Raw genomic sequence first — 26,423 nt, 5'->3', positions numbered from 1 at the left:
TTTCCTCATTATTCACAAATCTATTTAGAATTGTGAGTAAATTAGCTTTTTTTTCAACATGGCCCTGGTTGATCTCTTTTAATCCGATTTGATTTTCAAAATAACGATTAATCGAATTAATTTGATTTATTGCCCAGCCCTACTTTGTAGTCTGGAAACAACTGGCTGACATAGAAACCTCTTTAGGGCCTCAATCATGCATGTAGCATAGAAACAGGAGCACTTAGCTGTCAGACAAGCCCCTGCTACTAATGGTAATGTGTTTAACATGTGAGGCATTTCTCAAACCGGCTGGCTGTAAAGCATCACCTTTCCTCACCTTGTCTCGCGCCACACTGGCGTCTGAGTCTACACACTTCAAACCATGAGCTCCCAGTATTTCAGTTGCCATGCTTGGTCTGGCTACAGCTGTAGAGTCATACAAGGCCCCGCTTTCCAGCCAACGCAAACAGTCCCACGATGCAAAAGAGCAGCGGGGTTTTCCACAGGCTGCGATGTGAGAACATATTCTTGTACAGATGTATCCGCTACCACTGCCCTGTTGAAGTTACAGCGCAGCCTTGATCGCATTGATCCATGAGTTGTTTTATCACACTGGAGCTCAAATGAAGCAAAGAAGTGAGAAACTTGTGCTGACCTCATCAAAGCACTCTTCTCGATATGACACATAACCCAGTGACAGCTGTCGAAACTATGTCCGTCCGTTCTTTTTCGGTATTGTTTTGTCACTCGCTCACATGCCTCTCATTCTCAACTGTCCATTCAGTGGGAGTGGAGAGAACAGCTGTGTGACCCAGATGGTCTCACACAGCCAATTACGCGCCCCAACACCTGGCTTTAGCTCACTCACAAGTCGTCATAAGCAACAAGCGCGTGAGGATCCCTTCAAAAGTGACGAGGGCTGAAGGCTGAAGTTGCAAAAAAAAGTATTTTCGATTAACAGCTTGTAGAAGTGCAAAGACTGAGCCTCCCTAGCTCCCACACTTTGCTAAAGGTCACGTGTGCGTGTGTGTGGCGCTCTCATTGTGCAGGAATCTGCATCGACAATGCGGTGCAGTTCTTTCACAAGTCAGATGTGGACTGCACTAGATGTACTTACTGTGTATGTCTTTTTGGGTGTGAGAGGCAAATTGCTGGTGTACTCTTACCTAGTCTCTACTTCTGTACGTTTGTCTCTTGTCCACATTCTCTGCTACTTGTTTGTATGACACGCGAGTGTGTAACAGAGCATGGCGGAGTAAAGTCAATTTTATCTCCTGTGAATTTGAGATGTTGTTATCTGACCTGGAATGAAGTAAACCGGGTAGGGGGGGATAAAGCAGTGGATGTTTATAGTCTATGTCAATCATGGCGGCCTATAAATAAGTGGAGCGAATCATTTTGTAGGATCACATCACTAACAAGGGAATTTTCCATTACAGCTAAACTTAAATAAATACATCAAATTGTAATAATATTTATATGATTTCAAATCAATCAATATTTTTCTTTAAAGTAGGCTAGGTAAAGCATGCACGTGCTTGCTCCCCCTATTGGTATAAATATGCAAGTGCGAAAGGATCAGCATTTGTGATGTGAGCCCATCTCCACCACTTGTTTTCCAGGACTACTTGGCTCACATTATCGATACGAGCAACCTTCCCATACGCCCGGAGCAAGTGTGTGCTCTCTTTGGAAACATTGAGGATATTTATGAATTCAACAGGTATGTTCTCGCCTCTGTAATCACACCGATGAGCATTATTCTGATTTCACATGATTTTACTTTGAACTCACGATAAGGACCAATGACGAGAAAAACAAATGAGCTGAAATCATTGATTTCCCCTTGATAATTTGCTCTTTCTTATAGCATGTGTGCTTCTATGTATTATTTTTAGTTTGAAAACCAAGTGTGTGACTAATATGATGATTAAAAATAATTTTTGCCAAGTGCTGATATTTTACCCAGTGTCTCCAAGAGGGCACGAAAGACACAAAACACAATTTACGTCAGCAGGTGGCCATTGCTGACCCTTCTGCTTGCCAAAACACACATTAACATTCCTCTCATAGTGAGGCGCTACTCTGGTAATTCCACAGAATCCTGAAAAGTGTAGCATTTTGACATTTAAGCCCATTTATGGGTACCTATTCAAGGAATAGATTGATTTTTGTTTGGTATAGTTTGACCATTTTTCCTTTACAAAAGGAAATTCCACTTCCACAGTCAGAGCACTCAATTGAAGTAATATTTGCAAATAATTACAAGCTTTCTTTCTGCTTGAGTCATAAAAAAAAAAAATGATGACACAATGATGTTGCGTTGAGAATCTGATATTCACTCGCTCGTAACAAAGATTGAATGTCCACTACAGTATATTGGACTTGGACAGTTCCGCTTGCATTGTCATACAGCATAGAAATTATACTCGTTTACTTACATTCCTGAACAGAAAAAAAAAATCTTAAGTGATTGTTATGCTCGATTTAATTTCTCACTTCTCAGAGAAGCACAGTTCAACTTTGTACTAAAAAAAGTGAAATTCTTTATTCCTCTTCAAAATGATTGAAAGTCTCCAAAGCACTTCATGTGTGATCAAATCAATTTGTTAAGCATACTGTATGTTTCCCAGGCTACAATTTCATATAACAGAGAGAAAAGTGTTGGGATGCTGAGTTTCTAAGGTTTCAAATCATCCTGGCTTGAAGGCTCAGCTCCACAGCAATGAGGCTTCTATATTACAGTGTGCACTGCCCACTAGTGGCAAGAAAGGGCATAACATAACATTATTGTCAATAAGCACTCATGTCCAGTATCCCTCTTCAATAATACATTTATGTTAAAGCCTTCTTCATGTTATGCTCTGTTGCATCTCTTTCAGTGAGTTGTTGCAGTCGTTGGACATGTGCGACAACCACCCTGTGGCCGTCGCCCAATGCTTTGTAGATAAGGTGAGTGTTGTTATCCTCCTCACAATGTTTTTCAGGAAACAGACAGGATACATGTGTCATGGGATTGTTGCTCTTTGGTTCCCCAGAGTGAATATTTTGAAATCTACACCCAATATTGCACCAACTATCCAAAGTAAGAGCTGCAAACGTATTGCTTTAGGATTCCCGGCGATATGATCACGTTGACAAACATCTTTTCCACAATCCTCTAGTTCCGTCGCAGCACTGACTGACTGCATGAGGAGTAAAACCTTGGCAAAGTTCTTCAAGGATCGTCAAGCTGCTCTGAAGCGTTCTCTCCCTTTGGGTTCTTTCCTTCTCAAGCCAGTACAGAGGATTCTAAAATATCACCTGCTGCTTCAGGTAAAGACCGTCTTGGCGGTTGTTTTGCTTCTCCTACTTGGAAATGCCTTTCCACATTGTCCCTTTTTTCTTTCTTTTTTGTTGTCAATAAAAGGAAATTGCAAAGCACTTCGGCCCAGACGAGGAGGGGTATGAGGTAGTCCAGGAGGCCATAGACACCATGACAGGGGTGGCCTGGTACATCAACGACATGAAGAGGAAACACGAGCATGCCGTCAGAGTGCAGGTTTGCTACGATTATGGCGCACAAACACAAACACAGTAGCGCGTGAGAAGAATGCCGACCTTGCAGTTTTTGACATCTACGTGCAGGAGATCCAATCCCTTTTGATCAACTGGAAGGGTCCTGACCTGACCACTTACGGCGAGCTGGCGCTGGAGGGCACCTTTCATGTCCTCCGGGCAAAGAACAGTCGCACACTCTTCCTGTTTGAAAAGATGCTGCTCATCACCAAAAGAAGAGGAGAGCATTATGTCTACAAGACGCATATCTCAGTATGTTTCTTTTTTTAGTAGTATTAATTGTAATTGATAATGCCTTTATAAGGCTTCTTTAAATTACAGAATAATGAACAAAATTGCAGGTTTGAACATTATATGATGTTCAAAGTGGATTTTGTTCCCTGTAAGCGCCGTGCACGACAACAATGCAGTGCAACACGTTTCACAAGTTTAAAACTTGTATATTTAATGTAATTCCAAAGTTTCAATGCTAGGAAATATTCAAAACGTTTACTTTTCATACATAGTCAAGTCATACTTAATTCCCATGAGAGCAGGTTCAATTATGAAGTTAACTGGGCCTTTCTTCTTGCATAATCTTACAGTACGCTTACTGTGATTTTAGTGTTCCACCTTGATGCTACTTGACAGTGCAAAGGACCCTCTGCTTTTCAGTGTTATCCACTTCAAGCATCCCAAACAGCCCCATACAGTGCAGGTAAATGAACAGTAGCACGTCCTCAATTGTCCCTCGACAAATGGTATGTGGTCAATTTGAGTATGTCATGTTTACAGTATCAATAGAAAGTGAACACCGCCCTGGCCTTACAATTGGGATTTCAAAAAAGATTCCATTTTGGCCTACGATTTTTGAAAAAATTTCAGGCTTTGTTGAGACGGCAGAAAAGGAGTTTTGGCATGGCAAGGCCTGAAAACGTATGTGCAAATGAGCAGAGTCCAGACCTAAATCCAATTGCAAAACCTGGGAGGGGAAATGAACACAGGAGGTGCCCTCACAGTCTGACAGATTTGGAGCACTTTTGTGTGCAGAGGGTGATACTTACCCAAGATTATTATACTGACTAACAAAATAACTATAACTAAAATGGAACAATTTCAATTTATTAAACAAATTAAAAGTAAATAATCATATGAAAATACCCTTCGTTTTTGTATTAATTTAATATAATACAGTCAATACATACCGGTACATGCCTTTAGGATTCATTTTGTAAATATTATTTAGTTAGGAAGGCCTAACTGTAGTTTGGAATTTTAGTTAACTTTATTACACGATGCTTAGTGACCTTATTTTTCAATCTTGCATTTGCCAAATACTCTGTATTTATAAATAAAAAAAAACTAATACAAACTTAACTCCAATGAAGCATTTTCGAAAAATAAAAATAATAAAAACGAACAAAACCGCAAAAAAACAAAAAACGAATTAAAACTTTTTTTTAAAGCAACACGGAATAAAAACTAACTACAATGAAAAATCCGAAACTTGCATAACCCTGCTCTGATGCCAAAATAAGCAAAAAAAAAAAAAAGGTCTCCGACAAAGAACATTCTCGTCTCCACCTAAGAGAGATGTTTCTTTTTCACTGTAATTGTACTATATTGTTTCATTTTCACACTATTATTTCGTATCACAGAATCATATTTTTTTTTTACTTCCATAAAAACAGACTGTGTGTTTACTTCCTTGATCTACTTTATTTTGAAGAACGATCACGGTAATAAACATTACTTTAAGATGCTGCTGGCGGGCTCCATTGTGTTTTGTGTTGTCATGCCAGCACACGTCATCCGTAGCTTCAATAAAAAGGGCTTGTTGTTGTAGGCTAAATCTGTAGAAGAGAAGCGTCTCTGGTTCCATCACATCAAGAGGCTCATTCTCGAGAACCACAACGCCATTGTTCCGCCAAAGGTACACAACAATGTCCATTCACTGTATAATTGTATCGCTTTCTAAACACAACACTCTAATCCCGCTCATTTTAGGCAAAAGAAGCTATCGTCGACAATTCAAATTGTGAGTATGATAAGTGTTTGTTATTTTTTGGGTTTGGTTGTTTACATTCTGTATCTATTCGTAATTGTGAGGTAAAATCAAAATTCCTATTTAGGTGTGAGGAGGTACCACTGTAGCCCAGAGAGGGTGGAGAGAGCAGATTCCTACCATTCGGATGACTTTCATCTTGCAGGATGGAATGGGAGGAGGCGGTCAGGTGAAATACTGCAGATCCTATTTTGTACCCATCACGCTGCACACAACCCCATCTGCATCAATGTTGTACATATAAATAAGCAGTGTTTCATAAGGGCATTGTCTTTTTTCCCCCCATTTCTTTTAGAACCTGCTAAACAAATCATAAAAAGTGCAAAAGGTCAGTATATTGTTTTATCAAATCAAATGTATTAAAAGTAGCTTTGTTATGGAGATGCACATCTTATCTACTGGCCCAGAAAGCCCTCAAACCAACCTGACGGTTGGTGTCATAAGAGCTTTTCAATTTTCAAATTCTCATTGCACATCTGCTTTGTTCACACTCAAAGATGGCTGCTAACCAGATCAAAAGACACACTCCCACTCCACTGGCCCTCACCCATAATGAAGTTAACTATAGGCTGTGTCCTCCACAAGCGCTTTTCAACTGGCAAATTCAGCCCTGCCCTCGGTTCCGCTCACATTTGTCATAGTTGTCCATTATGAAAGAGAAAAGCTCGGTATTCTTGTCCCAGGGTTTAGTCTATTGCTGCCAGTTGACTGTATCCGTTTTTTTTTGCACTCCGGCGTAATCGAGATGCAATTTTCATGTCAGCCTTCCCATCTCGGTGAGGGAGTTGCTCATCACATCCTGGATAATTGTATCACGTTCAGTACGAGAGAATGATGTCGCTAATTGACATTTATCTAATCATAAGGCCTCCCGTGAGTCTGGGTCAGACTAACCACTGGTCGGCACACTCCCTGCTTGAGTCCCGACTAATTGCGCAAGATGCATGTGATACTCTGCTTGTTTGCGCATGAAATATTGAACCGGGACATCATTTGTTAATATCTGTTTCTATGTTTTCTCTCTGCTTTTCTTACAGATGTTATGAAGGTAAGTGTTGGAGATGTAGACTGGTGCATGTATTCTCAATCGTGGTCTTATCTTAATGTCAAAATAGCTTGTTTTTGACTATAAGAACAACTCTTTATTGCTGCTAAACCAAAGAAATACATCTCTGACACTTTTATATATTTTAGAGATTATGTGAGAGTTTTCATCTGATGAATTTTTTAAGGTCGCTTTCAAGGTCGAAATGACAGGTCTAAAGGTCACATTACTAACATATTAGAGCTGTCAAACGATTACATTTTTGAATCAGATTAATCACGTCTTAGAATTTTGATTAATCACTTAACAAAAAACTTTTTTTTTTATCAACATTTTTCCCCGCCAAATTTGACATTTAATGTTATGAGAACGCCTTCAAAAAAATTGATCCACTGCACACTCGCTCATCCTCCTCTTTTTCTAATCAGTTAATTACATGCATGATTTAAAATGGGGGAAAAAATGACCCCAATATTTTGACATGAACAAATATTTTAAATGTGACACGCAAATATTTATTAAATGCTTTACTTTAATGCATGTAATTCTGTTTATTGCTCAAACACAATCTGTGCTACCTTAAACGTAGCCATCCGCTGTCAAGATAAAGGAAAACCTATGGTCAAAATTAATAGTGCGATTAATCTGCGTTAATTCATGATTAATGCGATAATTTTTTGTGATCAATTAATCAGTTAACGCTTTAATATGCACCAATCGTCTCAATGAAACCTTTGTTGAACTCACTTTCCAACAATACCTATTTTGTGAAGATAAATCTAGTAGTTTCTGAGATATAAGGGTTCAAAGGAAGGCGGCCACGCCCCTTTTTGCAGAAAATGTCCCAATTCAGCAGGTCGTAACTTCCAAACTCCTCATCTTATTGACTTAAAATTTGAGATTTAATGTGCCATCACTATCAACAAGTACACCAAGTTTCATTCAAATCAAAAATCTGCTTGGTTAGACTCACTGGGTGATTTGTCATGGAACGAGCCAAAACAAGCTATGACTTGCCATGGACAACCAAATCGTATCTCATCGGAAGCCAAAGCAGCTTCACGATTCCATCCCATTAAGTTGAATATTAAACCACATCTGTGACCTCACACGCAGCATGCCGAGAGTGAGAGTGCCCTGCTGGGGGGCAGGCACCCGCCGAGCATCAAGACACAGGCTTCCAGTCTAGACGAGCCCCTGGACGAGAGGCCCGACGTGGAGGACAGCGTGCCGCAGCAAAGTTCCACCGCGGCAAAAGTGAGCTCCTCGCCTTGTGAGGGGGGTCTGAAGCTGCCGTTGGCGGAGCAGGAAAATCAAGAGGATGAGGAAGGGGAGTGTTACAAGGAGGATTTACTGATGGGGGACGACCAGGTAGCCGACTTTGCCAGCTCGGTGTTGGCAGCCATCTCCTGCTGGCACTCTCGAGCCCGGGCTTTGCTTTCTTCTCACTTCACAACGGTGAGGGTTTCCAGCCACCCACGACTTTTTCCCGTTTCCTGCCTCGTTCCGCTTGCTCACCGCTGCTCTCGACCCCTCTTTTTCGCCCACGTTGGCCCTCGTCCCGCTCTGTCTGTCTGTACGCACGCATCCCACTAACGGCTGCGTGTGCGCCGCGCACAATGAATGAGTCAGGTTGTATTTGTGTTCTTGTGGGCTGAAATGGTGCCACATGCGCGGCATGCTTCTTTGTTTGCACGGCTCTATCTCTGCATGCGTCGAGATGATGTTTTCCTCTTCTGTCTAGTGTCAATGTCAGCATGCTGCGTTTCATGATTACTTTGAAGTGAAACTCATTTGCATCATGGCCGCCCAATGAAAATGCCCTGCTTGACTTCAAAGGTTCATGCCGCCATCTTATTCAAGTGGAAGTCAACCCAAATATTTTCTTCGCAATAGTATGTTCTATGCGCCTCCACGAGATTAAACATGATTTATTGATTAATATTGCATTTGTGGAATTTGAATTAAGCAGCAGAATCCACCCGTTTTTATCCAAATCGGCCCAGTGGCGGCCATTTTGCCACTTGCTTTCAACTGGAAATGACATCATTGTTGCGGAAGTAAGGACCAATCATGGCTCACCTGTTTTCTGACGCTGAGCCGTGATGGGTTGTTACCTGAGCAACTCTGATGTCATTTTTGGTCGACAGCAAGTGGCAAAATGGCCGCCACTGGACCCTGAGATGGATAAAAACAGGAGGATTTTGTTGTTTAATTCATATTCCACAATCACAACATTAATCAAAATCCTAGTGGTTTTGCATACAACATATTATTGTAAAGACATTTTTTGGCTTGACTTTCTTTTTTACCGATTATAATAGCGCAAGATTCGGTTGCTCTTTGATGTACATTTTCCCTTCCAAGTTTTCATAATCACCTTCTTTGTTATTGCGCAATGCATACTGAACGTGTTAAGTTGGAAGACTCGAATTCTAATATTTTTCCAAGGCTATTTGACTCCATTTCAAGTATTGCTGACAACAATAATAATTCTGCTGAGCACTGCCCACGATTAAAAGATTTTAAATGAAACGCATGGACTCTTTCAGGATGATGAAGTCAGCGATTCCTCTCAGCTGACCGACGCGCCGCGAAAGGACTCTCGAGAAATTGGCAGCCGTGAAGAAAAACACAGCTATGTCGCCGAGACCGGACAGGTCATTTTCTCCTTTTTCTCGTACTGGCTCGGCGAATAACTGCTCGCTCATTCACTGCTACGATGGACAGACTCGTGCATGTAGTTTAGTTGGAACGACACATTTCACTGAAATCATATGGGGCTGTATTAGTACCTGAGCAGTCGGCACCGTGATGAGATTTTGGGTCCAACTGCAGCTCTTAAGGGAGCCATAGCTCTTATTCTTGTGAGCAGAGTGCACATTAGGCTCCTTTTCCATAATGTATTTCCAAGCTGCACTCTTTGTATTTTTTTTTGTGGCATGTTTGGAGAGCAAGATACAAATGTATTTCAAATGGATCATCCTAATCAAAGTCAATCGAGCCTCTGAATGTAAAAGCAGACGCTTTCGATTGGACTGCTTAGTTGACTTTGAAATGGTCCATTAAGATAATGGCGAGTGCAGATTGCGCTCAGTCTTTCTCCAGCTTCCGATGTCTAATTGCGTCCCTTTCTGCAAACATGTTTGTCATATTTCAGGTCCATTTGGACGAGCGTGTCCTTCGAGCAGAGAACATCCATCAACAGCCCGATTCGCCGCTCTGCCCCAATCCGACACAAGATGCCGTCACTCCGGAGTCCGTTGAGATTTCAAGAGAAGCGGCTGAGGAGGAGGAGGGAGGAAGCGACTCGTCGGGTCTTCAAGTGGAGGAAACGAGCGCGCCGATGAGTAGCGAGCTCTCGGAGGAGGAGGAGGAGGAGGAGGAGGAGGAGGTCGTGGCCGGGAGTCCGAGCATCCTCCCGTGCTCCGTGTTGGACCAAACGAGCGCAATCGCCGAACGCTTCATCACGGGCCTGTCCAGGCGGAGCAGCCTGGTCTCTGAGGACCTGAGCTCCCTGGCCTGCTCGTCACCTTTGACCCCCAATGACGTCTTCCTAAGCCCCTCCACCTGCACGGACTCTGAAGGACCGTCAAAGACCACTGCGTCGCCACAGGTGACCCCCGAGACTGAGCCGCCCGTGCGGGGGGAACCCGCCGTCACTGACGGGGAACGTCGGTCCACCCTCTCCAAGCAGGATCTCCTCCTCATCCACAAGATCAGGCGATACTACGAACACGCCGAGCACCAAGACGCCAACTTCAGCATCAGGCGCAGGGAAAGTCTCTCCTACATTCCAGCGGGTCTCGTCAGGCATTTGAGCCGACAGCTGAACAGTCTTCCGGACCAGCAAGCGGCCCCGGTCCACAGGAAAGTCTTCTCTCGCTGCAGGCCTACGTCTTGGTCCGTCTTTGACCTTCCGGGCTTGGAAAAGAGTCAAAACACAGCTGACCTGCACAGATCCGAGGGCGTAAAGGTGAGATCTTCTAGCGTCACAGATTCTTCGACCACAGATGAAGACTTCCGACCTTCATCAGAGATGATCAAAGTCTGGCAAGAAATGGAGTCTGAAGAGGAAGTCCAGCACACTGCAGAAGAGAAAAAGACACCCGGTGAGTGTTTGGACTCCTCAAAAGGCAAACTCGGAAAGCAAACATCCCTCATTCTGGAAGAAGAAACAAGCCCTTCGTCCGATGGGTCAAATGTTCCAGCGGAAGAGACGGAATCCGCTCAAGATGCCAATCAGCTTAGAACCCCCACGTCTCCAGGGAAGAACCTGGTCCAGCTCCCCAGGATCATTAGCTTCAGAGCCAGTGTTGACGAGGACCAGATCTTACAAGACATGGGCAAGATGAAGAATAAAGTGTTCCAACTGGCCCGTCAGTACAGCCAGCGCATCAAGAATAACCGACCGATGGTCTGGCAAAGGAACCGAGAAGCCGCCTGTCAACAAACATTCAAGAGCATGCCTGCTGTGCTCGAGGAGAAGGTCAAGAAAAAAGGTAAACGCAGGGTCCCACGTGGTTGGGGTTCAGTATTTTCCAATTCACTTATTTGCAGGATTTTGGGGGATCCTTAATTTTTGTTCAATTTGTAGTTATTTGCTTTAAAACTCACCAATTTGCTGTTTTGGGCTCAAGCCCAAAGCAATGAAGAATATTTGTTGCCATCTTGGAACTATGTTGAAGTGAATTGAGGAGCTGTGAAAGGGGAAAACGTGTTTGGATTTGAAATTGGTCTTTTTTGTGACCTCAGTCCTAGTACTTTTCGGACTCGCCTACGATTCCAAATGTCGCATTTCAAGTGAGCAGTGTTGCAATTGCATCGGTGTTAATGACCAATCAAAATGCCCGGTTATTATATCACATGATCTTTCATAACAAAAATCACATTTGCGGGTACAAAGTGAGATCCAGCACACTGCTGCCAAGACTTGTGGTTTGTTGTCAAATCTTACTTGCCAGAAATCCCTGCAGCTTCTTCAGTGAGTCAGCATCACTGACCACGTGTGTTTGTATTTGCTGTTTGCAGATAAACCCAACCTGAGACTTCAATTGACCACTTGTGAACAGATGCCCATTCATGAGGCGAATACACCAAGCCCGGTCCAGACTCCCAGTTCTGCAGCCAGCTCCCGCAGCACGGCGACCGACCCGCAAAGTCCTCAGTTGGAGAACTTCAACTGGCCTGACGTACAAGAGCTGCGCTCCAAATACAAGCCCAGTGGGCCTGACACGGACCCCTCAAACGGATCGCTGGAATGTTCTCCAGTCGGGTGCAGTTGCTTCTCTCACGCGGACCCTCATAATGATCTGACGCCGTGTCCGGGGGCGGAACCCGAGACCTGGTACAAGGAGAGGGGGGATCAGGACTGGCCTCGGCCCCGGTCCAAGCTACTGTGCAGGTGGAGCTCGCTGGATCACGTGCTTGGAACTCTGCCGCTCCACGAAGTGCAGAACCTGCAGGAACCCGTGCGGACCTGCCATCCGAGCGGCCCGGCGTCTCTGGCGGCCGCGGGAGACGAGCAAGTGGAGGACGGCTTCCGATGTCCCGGCAAGTCCACTGCTCCGAGTTCAGCCAAGATGTCGGAAAGTCATCTGGTGAAGAGTTTACGGGAGAAGTTCCAGAGTCTAAGCACCAGCTCCTGATCACGTTAACTGTTGATATTTATCGTCACAAACAGGGAATGAGTTAAACGTGTTGTATGATGGTTCGTGAAGGGATGTTATTGGTCCATGCAATGTGGGGCAACAACGTCAAAAGAAAAAAAAGGTGTTGCAATATTTGTACATTCGGGACTTTTCCTTACTCATTGGATGTAAATGTGTTCATCGTCCCCTTATTAGTATCATTACTGTTATGACGGTAGGCTTCTGTTTAGCCCTCTCTCACTGTCGGCGATACTATAACTATTAAAGCATAACAAGTGGATGTGGGAAGAAGATTACCTCAACTAAGCTGACCGCACACCAAAGAGTTTCCTTTGTTGGCTATAAATACAAAAATAATTTGTTGACAGCAGTCATTTGTCTAATTACAGCTGTTTTCGCGCATCACTGGAGCTTTATTATTTTTCCTCAAATGTTGTATATTTTTGTTGAGTAGTATTTATGAAGCGCAAAGGTTGGCATGTAAATGGCTACTGTATAAACTCCTTTTGAAAGCTTTCTATTCCAGAAAGACTACTTGAAGTTTGCCATATTTGCAATAAAAACACAAATGGCATGTGGCTGCTGGTCACTGATGTCATGGACATGATGTATAGTCCACAGCTGTCTGACACGTCTTTATCGAAGAAGACTGCATTCATGAATAAACCTTAGTTCTATTTGTAATAGTGGCCAATTGATTAACTGGCTATATGCAGGTTTGATCGGCGCACTCCCCCCCCCCCCCCCCCAAAAAAAGCTGACTTCATATTTGCATGTCAAAAGGTTCCACACAATTCTATTTTATTTGCTCAGCACAAGACTTGCTGCTGAATCAACGTAATATTAAAATGCAAAAATGCATTAGTACGAGCTTGACAAAATGTTTTCTTAATGTCATGTTTGGCAGTGTATTACATTTTAACTTGGCTGTGTTATCTTAATTTCGTAACACTCAATGTTTAATGTTCATGCATATTTAATTATCTGTCCATTCTCAAACTAAGGCGTCTTCTTTGGTGACCTGAAGAAGGTTTTGTTTACGTCTCAGAACTGTCACCAGTAGTGGTAGTTCAGCATTATAGAAGACGACAGGGCGCACCGACATACGACATTTCGAGATACGAACCACAAGCCCAGCAGCAGAAAGCAAGCTCAGTTACCGCCGGATGTACAGTTTTACCTTTTTATTGTTTTGTAACTATGGCGGAGAAGCGTTGTACCAACCGATATTTGCGGTTCTTGTGACTATCTCTACTCGGGTTACGTTGAAGCCGTCCCTGCCAAACAAACCCAGTTTTGACTTCAAAAACCGTGTGTCAAGTTTGCTAACAGTAGTTCGAGCTACACAGGATGTTAGCGCGAACCGACTACGATCGTAAAAGCATGTCCGTTCTCCTCACGTTTGAGATATTTTATTTTGACGCGCCTCATATCGGCTGACTGTCGTTGAACGAGTACAAGCGAAGGAGCACACAGCCCGCGCTCTTTGCAGACAAATGCCAGCAAGCAACAGCACGGATACGCTCCTGTTGACCATCATTTTTTTTAGAAAACACTTTTTTCTTTCTTTTGGTGTAGAAAGAACAGGTTGCGTGCTTATGAAGAATGGGCTGTGCAATATCTGGCTTATCTGACACTGCAGACTTGGGAGAAAAGAGCATTTATCATGCAGGAGAAGGAGGAGGAGGACATCTCAGCCAAGACCAAATTGACATGATCAAGGAGTCCTGGAAAGTTATCAAGGACAACATAACAAAAGTTGGCATCATAGTGTTTGTCAGGTAAGTCTGATGGATCTTTTTAAGTAAGTGTGTTAAGGGAATACAAATGCAGAATCCAGATTAGATGTTTAGTAAAAGTCAAATTTAAAAAATAAATAAAAAAGGCATATAAAGCTTTCTTATTGTTTCCGTCTTAATTCACCAGTTTTGTTAGTTTAATCTATCAAAATGGTTGTGAACGCTTCTCTGCCTTCACATGCAATGGACAATTAATTCGTTCTTACTGCGCATGTTCACACTTGGTTCAGGAAGCGGGTAGCAAAAAAATGGTATTTGGTGAACTGTGAGGAGAATGAAGCAGAGGTGTTCTAGTGCAAGAAGAGAAGGTGAGAAGAAAAACAAATGTTTAAGGTTTCAACCTTTTTCATGGTGACGTTCGCTAGTTGCAAGAAAGTAACACTTTTTATTACAAAGATGTGAGCCGTTGAAATGGTAAACCTTATTAACTCATTCACTGCCATTAACGACTATATACGTCAAAAATTAATTTAAACTATTTCTATTAAATAAAAAAAATCTACTGTTAACAAGAGTATGAATACCTTTTTTTTTTAATTGTACATTTAGAACATGTATAACATTTTGAATTAATTGTGAGTTAACTAGTGAAGTCATGCGATTAATACGCCCCGAATTGTTAATATTTAAGTCGCGTCAGGCGATAAACATTTTTTATTGTAATTAATCGCATGACTTCACTAGTTAACTCACGATAAATTACACATTTTATATCTGTATTTCTAAAAAAAAATAAAAAATCTAGGTTTTCATACCCTTGTTAACAAAAGTGGAAAAATGTTAAACTAATAGAAATAGTTCAAATGAATTTTTGACGTCTATAGCCGTCAATGGCAGTGAATGAGTTAAATGTTAATTTATGTTCCTGTTTTGGGAAGTCAACACAAACATGTTCAGTATATGTAACTGCATTCTGATGAATATTGCGCTTGTGGAATATGAATAAAGGAGCAAAATCCACCTGGATTTATCCATCTGAGGGGGCAGCCATTTTGCCACTTGCTGTTGACTGAAATTGGCATCATAGTTGCTCAGGTAATGACGGCTTGCGAACGTCACATGATCAAACTCAGAAAACGGGTGAGAAGTGATTGGTCGTTTACGGAGCCCTGATCAACTGTGATGTCATTTTCAGTCGAGAGCAAGTGGCAAAATGGCTGCCCCGAGATGCGGAAAAAAAAAAAGCCCGCTTTTTGCTGCTTAGTTCATATTCCACAAATGCAATATTAATCAGAATGTCATGTTTACACAGTGGGGGAACATAGAACATTTTGGGGTTTACTTCCCATTTAAGGGCCCCATGTGACTTCATCATATAAATTATTACATTTAATGTTATTGCACATTATTGTTGTATATATATTGTCAACAACAAATTGAATTTCAAGTTATGTGAAATTGTGGCTATTCTTAAGGTTATGTTGAGAAGGGACTTGGTGGAGAAAAAAAAATCCAAATTTTGGCACAGGTTTTCTACCCAATTTTATTATTTTTTAAATCAGCACGAAATATGAATTTATATTTGCTTCAATAGATCCCATGAAGTGACGCGGTGGGCCCAATGTGCCCCCCACATGCATATTTTTGGAATACATACTCTGAGGAATCAAGCCCGGGGAGAACACACAAACTCAGATTCAAGATTCTTACCCAGATTCTCAAAACTGTGAGGCCGACGTCTTAACCACTCGGACACCATAACAGAATATTGACCTTTCAATATAACGTACCTGTGGAATTCCCATATGCTTCAAATCATGCAAATTGTTGACTTGCATTTGTGACCATATTTCATCCAAGCCAACTGCAGCGCACCACTTATCACTTAAAAGCCACCAGCAATAACATCCCCCACCCATATCCCTTTATATCACATCGTAACATTACATAACAATACACAGCTCTGGCTGGTCGGCTGTTTACTATATGACAACAGTAATATATTGATTAATGTGTGCGCGTGGGTGGACCTTTTAATGGGATATAAAGCTTCTGTCCATTTTATTAGGTCCAATAAAAATAATAAAAATAAAAATATTATCTTAAACCGGAAGCAGTTGAGTTCTACATATACAACTTTATTACTGAAGCTAGCGCTCGTATTAGCTTATTAAATAGCATGGGTGTACCTAATGTAGTGACCAGTGAGTGGACCGTCCTTGTGAAACAAACGTGACGGATGTTCAAGCCTCAGCTGTCGGATGTAGAGCACAGGGGTTGTAGGTCACTTTGCTTGGAGCCCAATTAATGCTACGTGACCCCAGTCTGACCTTAGCGTGTTAGCCTGGGAACGGATGAGTCGCTTGTGGCTACCGCGGAGCCTCGCCATGGCTGTTAGCATAAAAGTCGACTTTCATCTCCCTCCACAATGATGCTTTCTTCTATTTAGGTCAGATAAGACATATGCTTGAACATACAGTATGCAGCGCCAATTAAAATTCCATGTGAGCGTTTACAGTGTTTACATTGTGTGGATAAGAACGCGTTTGTTTTCAAGAGGGGCAAACACACAAAAGAGAATGAATAAGCGGTAGCTCGGCGTGTTAAATACAAATAAAAGAGGCCAATTTCTGTTATTGTCTAAAAAAACTGTTATAGCTGTCATTCATCTCAGGGGGCGGCCATTTTGTCACTTGCTGTCGACTGAAAATGACATCACAATTGCTCAGGTAACAGCCAATCATGGCTCAGTTTCAGAAAACAGGTGAGCTGTGATTGGTCATTACCTGAGCAACTGTTTGGTTATTTTCAGTAGATAGCAAGTGGCAAAATGGCCGCCCCTAAACAGGTGCATTTTGCTGCTTAACTCATATTCCACAATGTTAACCAGAATAACATGTTTAGAACATAACTCCTTTGACAGTATCAATCAAAATTTGTATTTTCTTTTAAAGTTATGTGTAGCTGTTCCTAATGATGTGGCCAGTGAGCGTATACTGCCTCGCGCAATAAATGTGAGCGTGTTTACAATAGTCACCACGTCAGTGATGCATTGTGGGAGTATGACGCATATCAAGCAGCTCAGCGGGAGAACAGACGCATTTCTGATTGGTTGGCAGACCACTTAAAGGTGTCACTGACTAGAAAGGCAAAAGAAGAATACAAAATGATGCATGATGACCTGTTGTGTGACAAAGTAGAAGACGCCGGCAGCAAAAAGCGTCCAGCGTTGACATGGCGGGGTGGAGTGACAAATGACACGTTGCTCCCCTCACAGATTCAGTCCGTTTGATGCCGTCGTCTTGGTTACAGGCTCTTCGAGACCCACCCCGAATGCAAGGACGTGTTCTTCCTGTTCCGAGACGTCAAGGACCTGGAGAGGCTGCGGACCAGCCGCGAACTCAGAGCACACGGACTACGGTAAGTCGCAGTCAGTCAACCATAAACCCTGAACTCAAATTTTTTTTAAAGTTGAGATGTGGGATGAAATGTTAAAAAAAAAAAAAAAAGCCAGTTGGTGGCTGTTTACTGGCTCTAGCGTTTAAATTTTAGACACATTGCGCTTCATCTTCTTTTAAGTGTGAAATGATCCCAAACTTTGGCCTTTGACCTCTGACTGTTCCGTTCCGTCTTCAATTCCGCTTATCCGGGGTCGGGTCGCGGGGGCAGCAGCTTTAGCAGGGAAGCCCAGACTTCCCTCTCCCTAGCCACTTCAGCCAGCTCCTCCGATGGGATCCCAAGGCGTTCCCAGGCCAGCCGTGAGACGTAGTCTCTCCAGCGTGTCCTGGGTCGTCCCCGGGGCCTCCTGCCGGTAGGACATGCCCGGAACACCTCCCCAGGGAGGCGCCCAGGAGGCATCCGAACCAGATGCCCCAGCCACCTCAACTGGTTCCTCTCAACGTGGAGGAGTAGCGGCTCGACGCTGAGTCCCTCCCGAATGACCGAGCTTCTCACCCTATCTCTAAGGGAGAGCCCGGCTACCCTGCGGAGGAAACTCATTTCGGCCGCTTGTATCCGGGATCTCGTTCTTTCGGTCACGACCCACAGCTCGTGACCATAGGTGAGGACAGGAACGTAGATCGACCGGTAAATCGAGAGCTTTGCCTTTCGGCTCAGCTCCTTCTTCACCACAACGGACCGATACAGCGTCCGCATCACTGCAGACGCTGCACCGATCCGTCTGTCGATCTCCCGCTCTAACCTACCCTCACTCGTGAACAAGACCCCAAGATACTTGAACTCCTCCACTTGGGGCAGGACCTCATCCCCGACCCGCAGAGAGCACTCCACCCTTTTCCGACTGAGGACCATGGTCTCGGATTTGGAGGTGCTGATCCTCATCCCAACCGCTTCACACTCGGCTGCAAACCGCTCCAGTGAGAGCTGGAGATCACGGCTTGAAGAAGCCAGCAGCACCACATCATCTGCAAAAAGCAGAGATGCAATGTTGAGGCCACCAAACCGGACCCCCTCGACACTCCGGCTGCGCCTAGAAATTCTGTCCATAAAAATTACGAACAGAATCGGTGACAAAGGGCAACCTTGACGGAGTCCGACCCTCACAGGAAACGAATTTGACTTACTGCCGGCAATGCGGACCAAACTCTGACATCGGTCGTACAGGGACCGAATAGCCCGTATCAGGGGGCCCGGTACCCCATACTCCCGAAGCACCCCCCACAGGACTCCCCGAGGGACACGGTCAAACGCCTTCTCCAAGTCCACAAAACACATGTGGACTGGTTGGGCGAACTCCCACGCACCCTCAAGGATCCTGCCGAGGGTGTAGAGCTGGTCCACTGTTCCACGGCCGGGACGAAAACCACACTGCTCCTCCTGAATCCGAGATTCAACTTCCCGACGGATCCTCCTCTGCAGCACCCCCGAATAGACCTTACCTGGGAGGCTGAGGAGTGTGATCCCTCTAAAGTTGGAACACACCCTCCGGTCCCCCTTCTTAAAAAGAGGAACCACCACCCCGGTCTGCCAATCCAGAGGCACTGTCCCTGATGTCCACGCGATGTTGTAGAGACGTGTCAACCACGACAGCCCCACTACATCCAGAGCCTTTAGGAACTCCGGCCGAACCTCATCCACCCCCGAGGCCCTGCCACCGAGAAGCTTTCCAACCACTTCAGTGACTTCGACCCCAGAGATAGGGGGGCCCACCTCAGAGTCCCCAGACCCTGCTTCCTCAAAGGAAGGCGTGTTGGTGGAATTGAGGAGGTCTTCGAAGTATTCTCCCCACCGATTCACGATGTCCCAAGTCGAGGTCAACAGCACCCCATCTCCACTATACACAGTGTTAATGGTGCACTGCTTTCCCCTCCCGAGACGCCGGATGGTGGACCAGAATTTCCTCGAAGCCGTCCGGAAGTCGTTCTCCATGGCCTCACCGAACTCCTCCCATGTCCGAGTTTTTGCCTCAGCGACCACCGAAGCCGCATTCCGCTTGGCCAGCCGGTACCTGTCAGCAGCCTCCGGAGTCCCACAGGCCAAAAAGGCCCAATAGGACTCCTTCTTCAGCTTGACGGCATCCCTTACCGCTGGTGTCCACCAGCAGGTTCGAGGATTGCCGCCCCGACAGGCACCAACCACCTTACGGCCACAGCTCCGATCGGCCGCTTCAACAATGGAAGCACGGAACATGGTCCATTCGGACTCAACGTCCCCCGCCTCCCCCGGGACAACGGAGAAGCTCTGCCGGAGGTGGGCGTTGAAACTCTTTCTGACAGCGGATTCTGCCAGACGTTCCCAGCAGACCCTCACAATACGTTTGGGCCTGCCTGGTCGGACCAGCATCTTACCCCGCCATCGGAGCCAACACACCACCAGGTGGTGATCAGTTGACAGCTCCGCCCCTCTCTTAACCCGAGTGTCCAACACATACGGCCGCAAATCCGATGACACGACTACAAAGTCGATCATCGAACTGCGGCCTAGGGTGTCCTGGTGCCAAGTGCACATGTGGACACCCTTGTGCTTGAACATGGTGTTCGTTATGGTCAGTCCGTGACGAGCACAGAAGTCCAACAACAAAACACCGCTCGGGTTTCGATCGGGGGGGCCGTTCCTCCCAATCACGCCCCTCCAGGTCTCACTGTCATTACCCACGTGAGCGTTGAAGTCCCCCAGCAGAACGAGGGAGTCCCCGGGGGGAGCGCTCTCCAGCACACCCTCCAAGGACTCCAGAAAGGGTGGGTACTCTGAGCTGTTGTTCGGTGCATAAGCACAAACAACAGTCAGGACCCGTCCCCCCACCCGTAGGCGGAGGGAGGCTACCCTCTCATTCACCGGGGTAAACCCCAACGTACAGGCGCCCAGCCGGGGGGCAATGAGTATGCCCACACCTGCTCTGCGCCTCTCACCGTGGGCAACTCCAGAGTGGAAGAGGGTCCAGCCCCTCTCGAGAGGATTGGTACCAGAACCCAAGCCGTGTGTGGAGGTGAGTCCGACTATATCTAGTCGGAACTTCTCAGCCTCGCACATCAGCTCGGGCTCCTTCCCTGTCAGAGAGGTGACATTCCATGTCCCCAGAACTTGCTTCAGTAGCCGAGGGTCGGACCGCCAAGGCCCCCGCCTTTGGCTGGCACCCAGCTCACTGCGCACCCGACCCCTTTGGCCCCTTCCACCGGTGGTGAGCCCATGGGAGGGGGGACCCACGTTGCCTTTTCGGGCTGTGCCCGGCCGGGCCCCATGGGTGTAGGCCCGGCCACCAGACGCTCGCCTTCGAGCCCCACCTCCAGGCCTAGCTCCAGAGGGGGGCCCCGGTGACCCGCGTCCGGGCAAGGGAAACGAAAATCCAAAGTTTGTATTCGTCATTGGGGTCCTTCGAGCCATGCTTTGTCTGGTCCCTCACCTAGGACCTGTTTGCCATGGGTGGCCCTACCAGGGGCATGAAGCCCCGGACAACATAGCTCCCAGGTTCATTGGGACACGCAAACCCCTCCACCACGATAAGGTGATGACTCACGGAGGAGGACCTCTGACTGCTTCAGTCAAAATTGAGCATTATAATTTATTCTTCATTCCTAATTTCGATTCTGTTTTTAACTGCTGGTTTTGTGCTATCATCATAAACATAAAACACAGATCAGTTGGCAGCAACTGATTATTTTTCATTAGGGATAGAACGATAATCGGCGCCGATATTCAGCATTTTGTGAATATCTGCATCGGCCTCTTTTTTTGTTTTGATGGCCGATATATTAAAAACTGTTATTTTTGCTCCGATGAGCGCTTTTTTCCTCTGTCTGCTCCAAGTCAACGGCTATTGACTCCCTGCAGCATTGGCCCGCCCACAGCACCATCTGATTGGTTGCTCGTGCAGTGCTAACAGCCAATGAGCAGTAATTAGCGGCTATTATCTTAGCTCGCGGGCTAAACTAATAGTCGTTTTTTTTGCGGCTATTTGGAAGTTATCCCGGGGTTAGCGTGTGGGTGAACGGTTAGCCCGCGAGTTAACTGTTAGCTCGCGAATTAGCGGCTATTAGCCCGCGAGTTAACTGTTAGCTCGCGAATTAGCGGCTATTAGCCCGCGAGATAACCGGCTAGCTCGCAAATTAATGGCAATTAGGTTAGCTCGCGGGCTAACCTAATAGCCATTTTTAGCGGCTATTTGGGAGTTATCCCGGGGTTAGCCTGTGGGTGAACGGTTAGCCCGCGAGCTAACAGTTAGCCCGCAAATTAGCGGCTATTTGGGAGTTAGTGTGCGGAAAACACATTTTAGTTGGCAAACAAAAAACCTTTAACATGTTGCAAATTACAAAAGCTGTTTAATAAACATGTCCTTGAAGGCATTTAAGCAGTCAAGTGCTAGAGTTTGTATTATTATTTTATTATTAAAAATGTTGACACCAACTTTTTTTTCCTGCAAATGTATATCGGCTTCAAATATCAGTTATCGGCCTCCCCGATTACCGATAATCTTTATCGGCCCTGAAAAAAAGCACATCAGTCTATCTCTATTTTTTAGGTAATGTCTTGTTCTCAGGACTGAGGTGAAACATGAAGTCATGTTGCATGCGAAGTTTTCAAATAATTATAACTTTCCGCTCCAGAGGCGACAGCGCTGCCACTTTCACTCTCAATGTTCCCGAGGAAGCCAATTATTGCCTGTGGAGATAAAGGTGCACAAGCTCGCACTGCATACACAACGCTGGCTTGACTTACGCAAGTCAATGAATGTGGATGCGCATCAGTCATGTTGCCATTTGAGCGGCTGAAGCATGAAATGTCAGCAGCCTTCCACCACAGAGTTGATCAAGACGACTCTTTTTCTCCTCTTTTTCAGAGTCATGTCTTTTATTGAGAAAAGTGTGGCCAGGTTGGACCAACGGGAGCGACTGGAGGTTCTGGCCGTGGAGCTGGGGAAAAGCCACTACCACTACAACGCCCCTCCCAAATACTATAGCGTAAGGAATGAATACAATTTCCTGAAACTAAAGTTGTAGCTCAGCGTTTCACGTCATGGTTTCAGTATGTGGAAGCGGAATTCCTCAGTGCCGTGCAGCCCATCTTGAAGGACAGATGGACGGCAGAGCTGGAGGAGGCGTGGAAGGTGAGAGCGCACGTCCTTCTTTAATAGAGCATCGCTTTGACTCATTTGAACATCCAATATCCAAAATAGAAAGTATTCAGTGTAAAGAACAACGGGTTTATTCACCATATTTATGTCAATGTTGGAACTCTTATTTTCTAACTTCCTCTTTGGGCGGAAGTTTATTTACTTTTTTTTTTTAATGCTTTTATTGATACAATTCCAAACAAATTTGAACATATCTTGCATAGTTACCTGACAAAATTTAAATTAATTTTAAAGATAAGTACAATTTAAAAAAATAAAGGGCAGAAATTTATTTTGAAGGAATGCGGAAAGGGAGAATGACGTAGGAAACGGTAAATTGATGGAGAGAGCGAGACAGATTCGGATCCAACATTTTAAGACACTTAGCCCAGTTGAAAGTGGCAACAAGGTAAAGAATTTAGTTTATCTTTGACTAGTTGTTTGTGTTTACCTTTTGAGTTCAATTAGCCTGTTGGAGGTCACGTGAACATGTATGATTGACGCTTACTTACACCCGTAAATAATTTGTATCCCCTGCCGGAGGATCTCACATAGAAATGTTATTCGAAAATGTTCCTTGTACAGTCGGGGTGGGAATCTTTGAATGTCTCACGATTCGATTCCGATTTCTGGGTGTGCGATTCGATTCAGAATCGATTTTCGATTCTGAATGATTTGATTGACAATGATTTTTGCTTCAATTTATAGATGTTCAAGGAATTGTAATAATCGACTCGAGTCTGACTCGCTAATGCTAATTAGTGCTCTACTCGCGGCACTTTTATCACTCCAAAAAAACGGCTCCACGCTGCAAAAAGACAACTTTTATTTTAATAACTTGATTGTGACTTTTTCCTTCTACTCTCTAATGTGGCTACAACTTAACAGTGTATCAGACCGCGTGGAACCACACTGCCCCTCAGTGGCCACATCAGGTACAACATGAACAGCGCTCCCAATAAAGGCACACACACACAAAGGGAAGACAATATAAAATAATTTAAATAAAAATCGATTTTGGGACATTCAAAATCGATTCTGAATCGTACTAAATGAGAATCGCGATTCTTATGAGAATCTTTTTTTTTGGCACACCCCTAGTACACAAAACCGGAACAAAACCGAAAAACAATACCATTCAAGTTGTCTAAGCTTTTTCTATTTATTTCTGAGATTTCCTACTGTGTGCGTGGTCATTGAACGCACCTAGAGTTATTTCTCGTGTTTCTCCGCGATAAATATTATTTTCTTGTAACAAAACCTTGTTTGTAAAACTGTATTTTTCATGCGTTCATTGAAAAAAAAGTGCATTGTACACGCGGCAGGGGATACATTTTTGGAGGGGGGTTAAGCACTTTGAGACAACACACTGTATGCTCGATTCCAGACTATGTTCCAGTACATGACCCGCCTAATGAAGCAAGGCTACGAGGACGAGGACAGACAGAAGCAGGCGGCGGTCTCCCCAAAGGAACGAGGAGACAAGAGGAACGCAGCACTCTGAAGGTCTCACGACATGCTCGCCCTTCCATTGCAGAATGGACCAAAACACTGCAGCGACTTTTTTTTTTTTTTGAACAGCACTTTATTAGTCAACTTAAATTCTGCTGCTCGACCCCGGATGCTCGGGATTCTCCGTCCAGAAGTTCAACGCGCCGTTCAGTACATCTGAAATGTGTAAATAACGCTCTGCATCCTGAAATTGGATTTTTCATGAAGCTTGGTTGGACAAAGAAGGCCAGTGTGGCAGCTTCAGGTTACTTATCGTATACGGGGAGGTACTTATTTCATGGCAAAAAATAAAATGACTTCAAACACATGAAATAATGTGATTTTAGTAAAACATTTCAAAGCACCTCTTCTGACAAACGGATCCATTTAAAAACAACCCGACTGGACTCCTTTCACGATCCTAATTGAACATAAATAGGGAGAGTAGCCATTTAAGAGAAAAAGAAAAGAAAAAAGTATCAAACTGTGGATTTGGCTCCAAAGTTCATTTGTGCAGTACAAGAAATCCTCCCAGATGGCACGGAACAGTCATCGACGACACGTGGTCATGGCAAAATAGCGAAGTGGTCACTGGGTGGCTGAGCGGAGACCTTCTCAGATTGGAACGGGATCAGTTCATAAGCCGCTCAGTCTGTTGCTCACTGGGTGGCTTTGGTCTTCTTGCTTTTGCTCTTCTTGTCTTTCTTTTTCAGGCCGTCGATGTGAGCCCGCAGCAAGTTGGAGTACGCCTGCAAATGGATGCTCCCATCAGTATACAGCATTGTTTGAAAATCAACCTCTTCCTTAAATGGGGGGGGAGGGGCTTGATTTAAAGACATCCAATTGCCAAAACATACCATCTGAAACTTGATTACTTCTTTGGTGCTGACCTGCAAAGAGAAAAATGTAGATTTGATAAGATGCAAAATTAGGCGCGAGGGGGAAAACAACAGTCAGGTTTTCAAATTCAACAACGAGCTCACCACTGTGCTAATTTTCTTCTTGCCATCAGAAGCTCTGAGAAGACATTTATTGTCTGCAGGCTCAAAGGACTCCAAGTGACCTTTTCTAGGCACTGGCTTGGTCCTGCCATCATCTGGAGGACAAAACACATGTCTTGATAGGGTGTTGTATGTACAATATTACGAGGGAAAATTCCTAAATCCATTTTAAGACACTTTATTCCCTTCACCCCCTCCACCCCCCAAAGTCACGCTGCCGTGACACATATTTGGAAGGACATTAGACTGCGAGCAGCAGGTCTACTTACACTTTTTCAAAGTGATGACAACACTACCGGAGGATCTGCACTTCTGGAACAAACGTGTGAGCTCTGTCAGGAACTACAGCAAACAAGAAAGCAGCTTTTAATGATGAAGCACAAACTACTACTTCACGCATACCTTACAAAATGTAGACAACGATGTCAAAGAAGTCAGTCAGTAAAAATAGTTAGTAGGGAACAGTCAGGGTCAGTTGGTAATGCCGACAACAGCGTATTTTCGGGGGCATAACAAAACGACAACTTTGTGAAAAGAGACACAAATGGCAGTGCACGACTCACGGCAAAATAAGCGATTCCCAATAGCATACACATCACGCTAAAATAACCTATTCAACCAACAATAATCACGGTTAAATAGCCGATTCTCGCCCAAGAATTTAACATCGCTCCGGCGATCCATCACTCACAGGCGTTCACGGCAAAATAACGCTAGCAGGAGAGTTGCCGGTCACGGCAAAAATAACCACTGCCTAGCTTCAGCATGTTCGGGAAACTTTCATTTATAATGATATTTGACCGTTTTCATGACTTTTGAGGTAAGATTCTACCATTTAAAAAACAACAACAACAATAATCCCTTGAAACCCCTCAAAAACTGCGTTTCCCTTAACATGAACATCAGTGCAAGCTGACTGACGCTTGCCAAATGACACTTAATTCATGTTGCACGCGTTTCATTAATGACAATCACACATACATCACAATGAAATAAATTTAGCTTCTTACCGAGTCGTTTTCAAGCAGCACCATATTCGCAACGCTAATGAAACGTAGCTTTAGCGCAAGTGGCCGAAAGCTAACAGCTAAATGCACACGTCTTACTAGTACTACTCACTTCCTCTCCTCGCGCATCCACTTCCGCAAACCACGCATTTTTTGACCACAGCGCCCACTCGTGGCGCGGATCATACTGGTCAGTGGTCAAGTGATTTAAATGGATAAAAGCCAGTGTTACGTACTTACATGAGGATGATATACTAAATATATTATATATAAATATTAATAGGACAGCAAAATAATTATCAAAAATCGTGGTGTTTGGTGGCGGGGGACATCCCTCAT

The 26,423-nt window shown here is 44.5% G+C and overlaps 3 protein-coding genes across 3 annotated transcripts in view; 2 read left to right on the top strand and 1 right to left on the bottom strand.

Annotated features, from left to right (window-relative positions):
• Positions 1-12,869, top strand: part of LOC147163038 (pleckstrin homology domain-containing family G member 3-like) — a 30,034-nt gene extending 17,165 nt beyond the window's left edge. Inside the window, exons 4-19 of the mRNA XM_086095429.1 lie at positions 1,605-1,705; positions 2,865-2,934; positions 3,021-3,067; positions 3,147-3,297; positions 3,392-3,523; positions 3,610-3,792; positions 4,145-4,237; positions 5,366-5,452; positions 5,527-5,557; positions 5,652-5,753; positions 5,880-5,912; positions 6,622-6,632; positions 7,746-8,087; positions 9,182-9,289; positions 9,790-11,131; positions 11,661-12,869. Of these exons, the coding sequence (XP_085951555.1) occupies positions 1,605-1,705; positions 2,865-2,934; positions 3,021-3,067; positions 3,147-3,297; positions 3,392-3,523; positions 3,610-3,792; positions 4,145-4,237; positions 5,366-5,452; positions 5,527-5,557; positions 5,652-5,753; positions 5,880-5,912; positions 6,622-6,632; positions 7,746-8,087; positions 9,182-9,289; positions 9,790-11,131; positions 11,661-12,277 (3,450 nt within the window). The 3' untranslated portion in view covers positions 12,278-12,869. The remainder of the gene's footprint in view (positions 1-1,604; positions 1,706-2,864; positions 2,935-3,020; positions 3,068-3,146; positions 3,298-3,391; positions 3,524-3,609; positions 3,793-4,144; positions 4,238-5,365; positions 5,453-5,526; positions 5,558-5,651; positions 5,754-5,879; positions 5,913-6,621; positions 6,633-7,745; positions 8,088-9,181; positions 9,290-9,789; positions 11,132-11,660) is intronic.
• Positions 12,870-13,673: 804 nt separating this feature from the next.
• On the top strand, positions 13,674-24,398 carry xgb (x globin). The gene is made up of 5 exons (XM_086095733.1): positions 13,674-14,061; positions 17,332-17,439; positions 22,313-22,433; positions 22,499-22,579; positions 23,973-24,398. The coding sequence occupies exons 1-5, from the start codon at positions 13,886-13,888 to the stop codon at positions 24,087-24,089; spliced, it is 603 nt and encodes a 200-aa protein (XP_085951859.1). The 5' UTR covers positions 13,674-13,885; the 3' UTR covers positions 24,090-24,398.
• On the bottom strand, positions 23,395-26,221 carry srp14 (signal recognition particle 14). Its single transcript, XM_086095734.1, has 5 exons — positions 26,088-26,221; positions 25,347-25,419; positions 25,060-25,172; positions 24,934-24,966; positions 23,395-24,825 (listed from the first exon to the last, which is right to left on the bottom strand). The coding sequence occupies exons 1-5, from the start codon at positions 26,109-26,111 to the stop codon at positions 24,736-24,738; spliced, it is 333 nt and encodes a 110-aa protein (XP_085951860.1). The 5' UTR covers positions 26,112-26,221; the 3' UTR covers positions 23,395-24,735.
• Positions 26,222-26,423: the final 202 nt, after the last annotated feature.

This window comes from Leptonotus elevatus, chromosome 14 (assembly GCF_054856555.1).
Source record: "Leptonotus elevatus isolate MCC_2025b chromosome 14, RoL_Lele_1.0, whole genome shotgun sequence".
Classification (NCBI taxonomy): Eukaryota; Metazoa; Chordata; class Actinopteri; order Syngnathiformes; family Syngnathidae; genus Leptonotus; species Leptonotus elevatus.
This window is presented reverse-complemented; position numbering and strand designations above follow the sequence as displayed.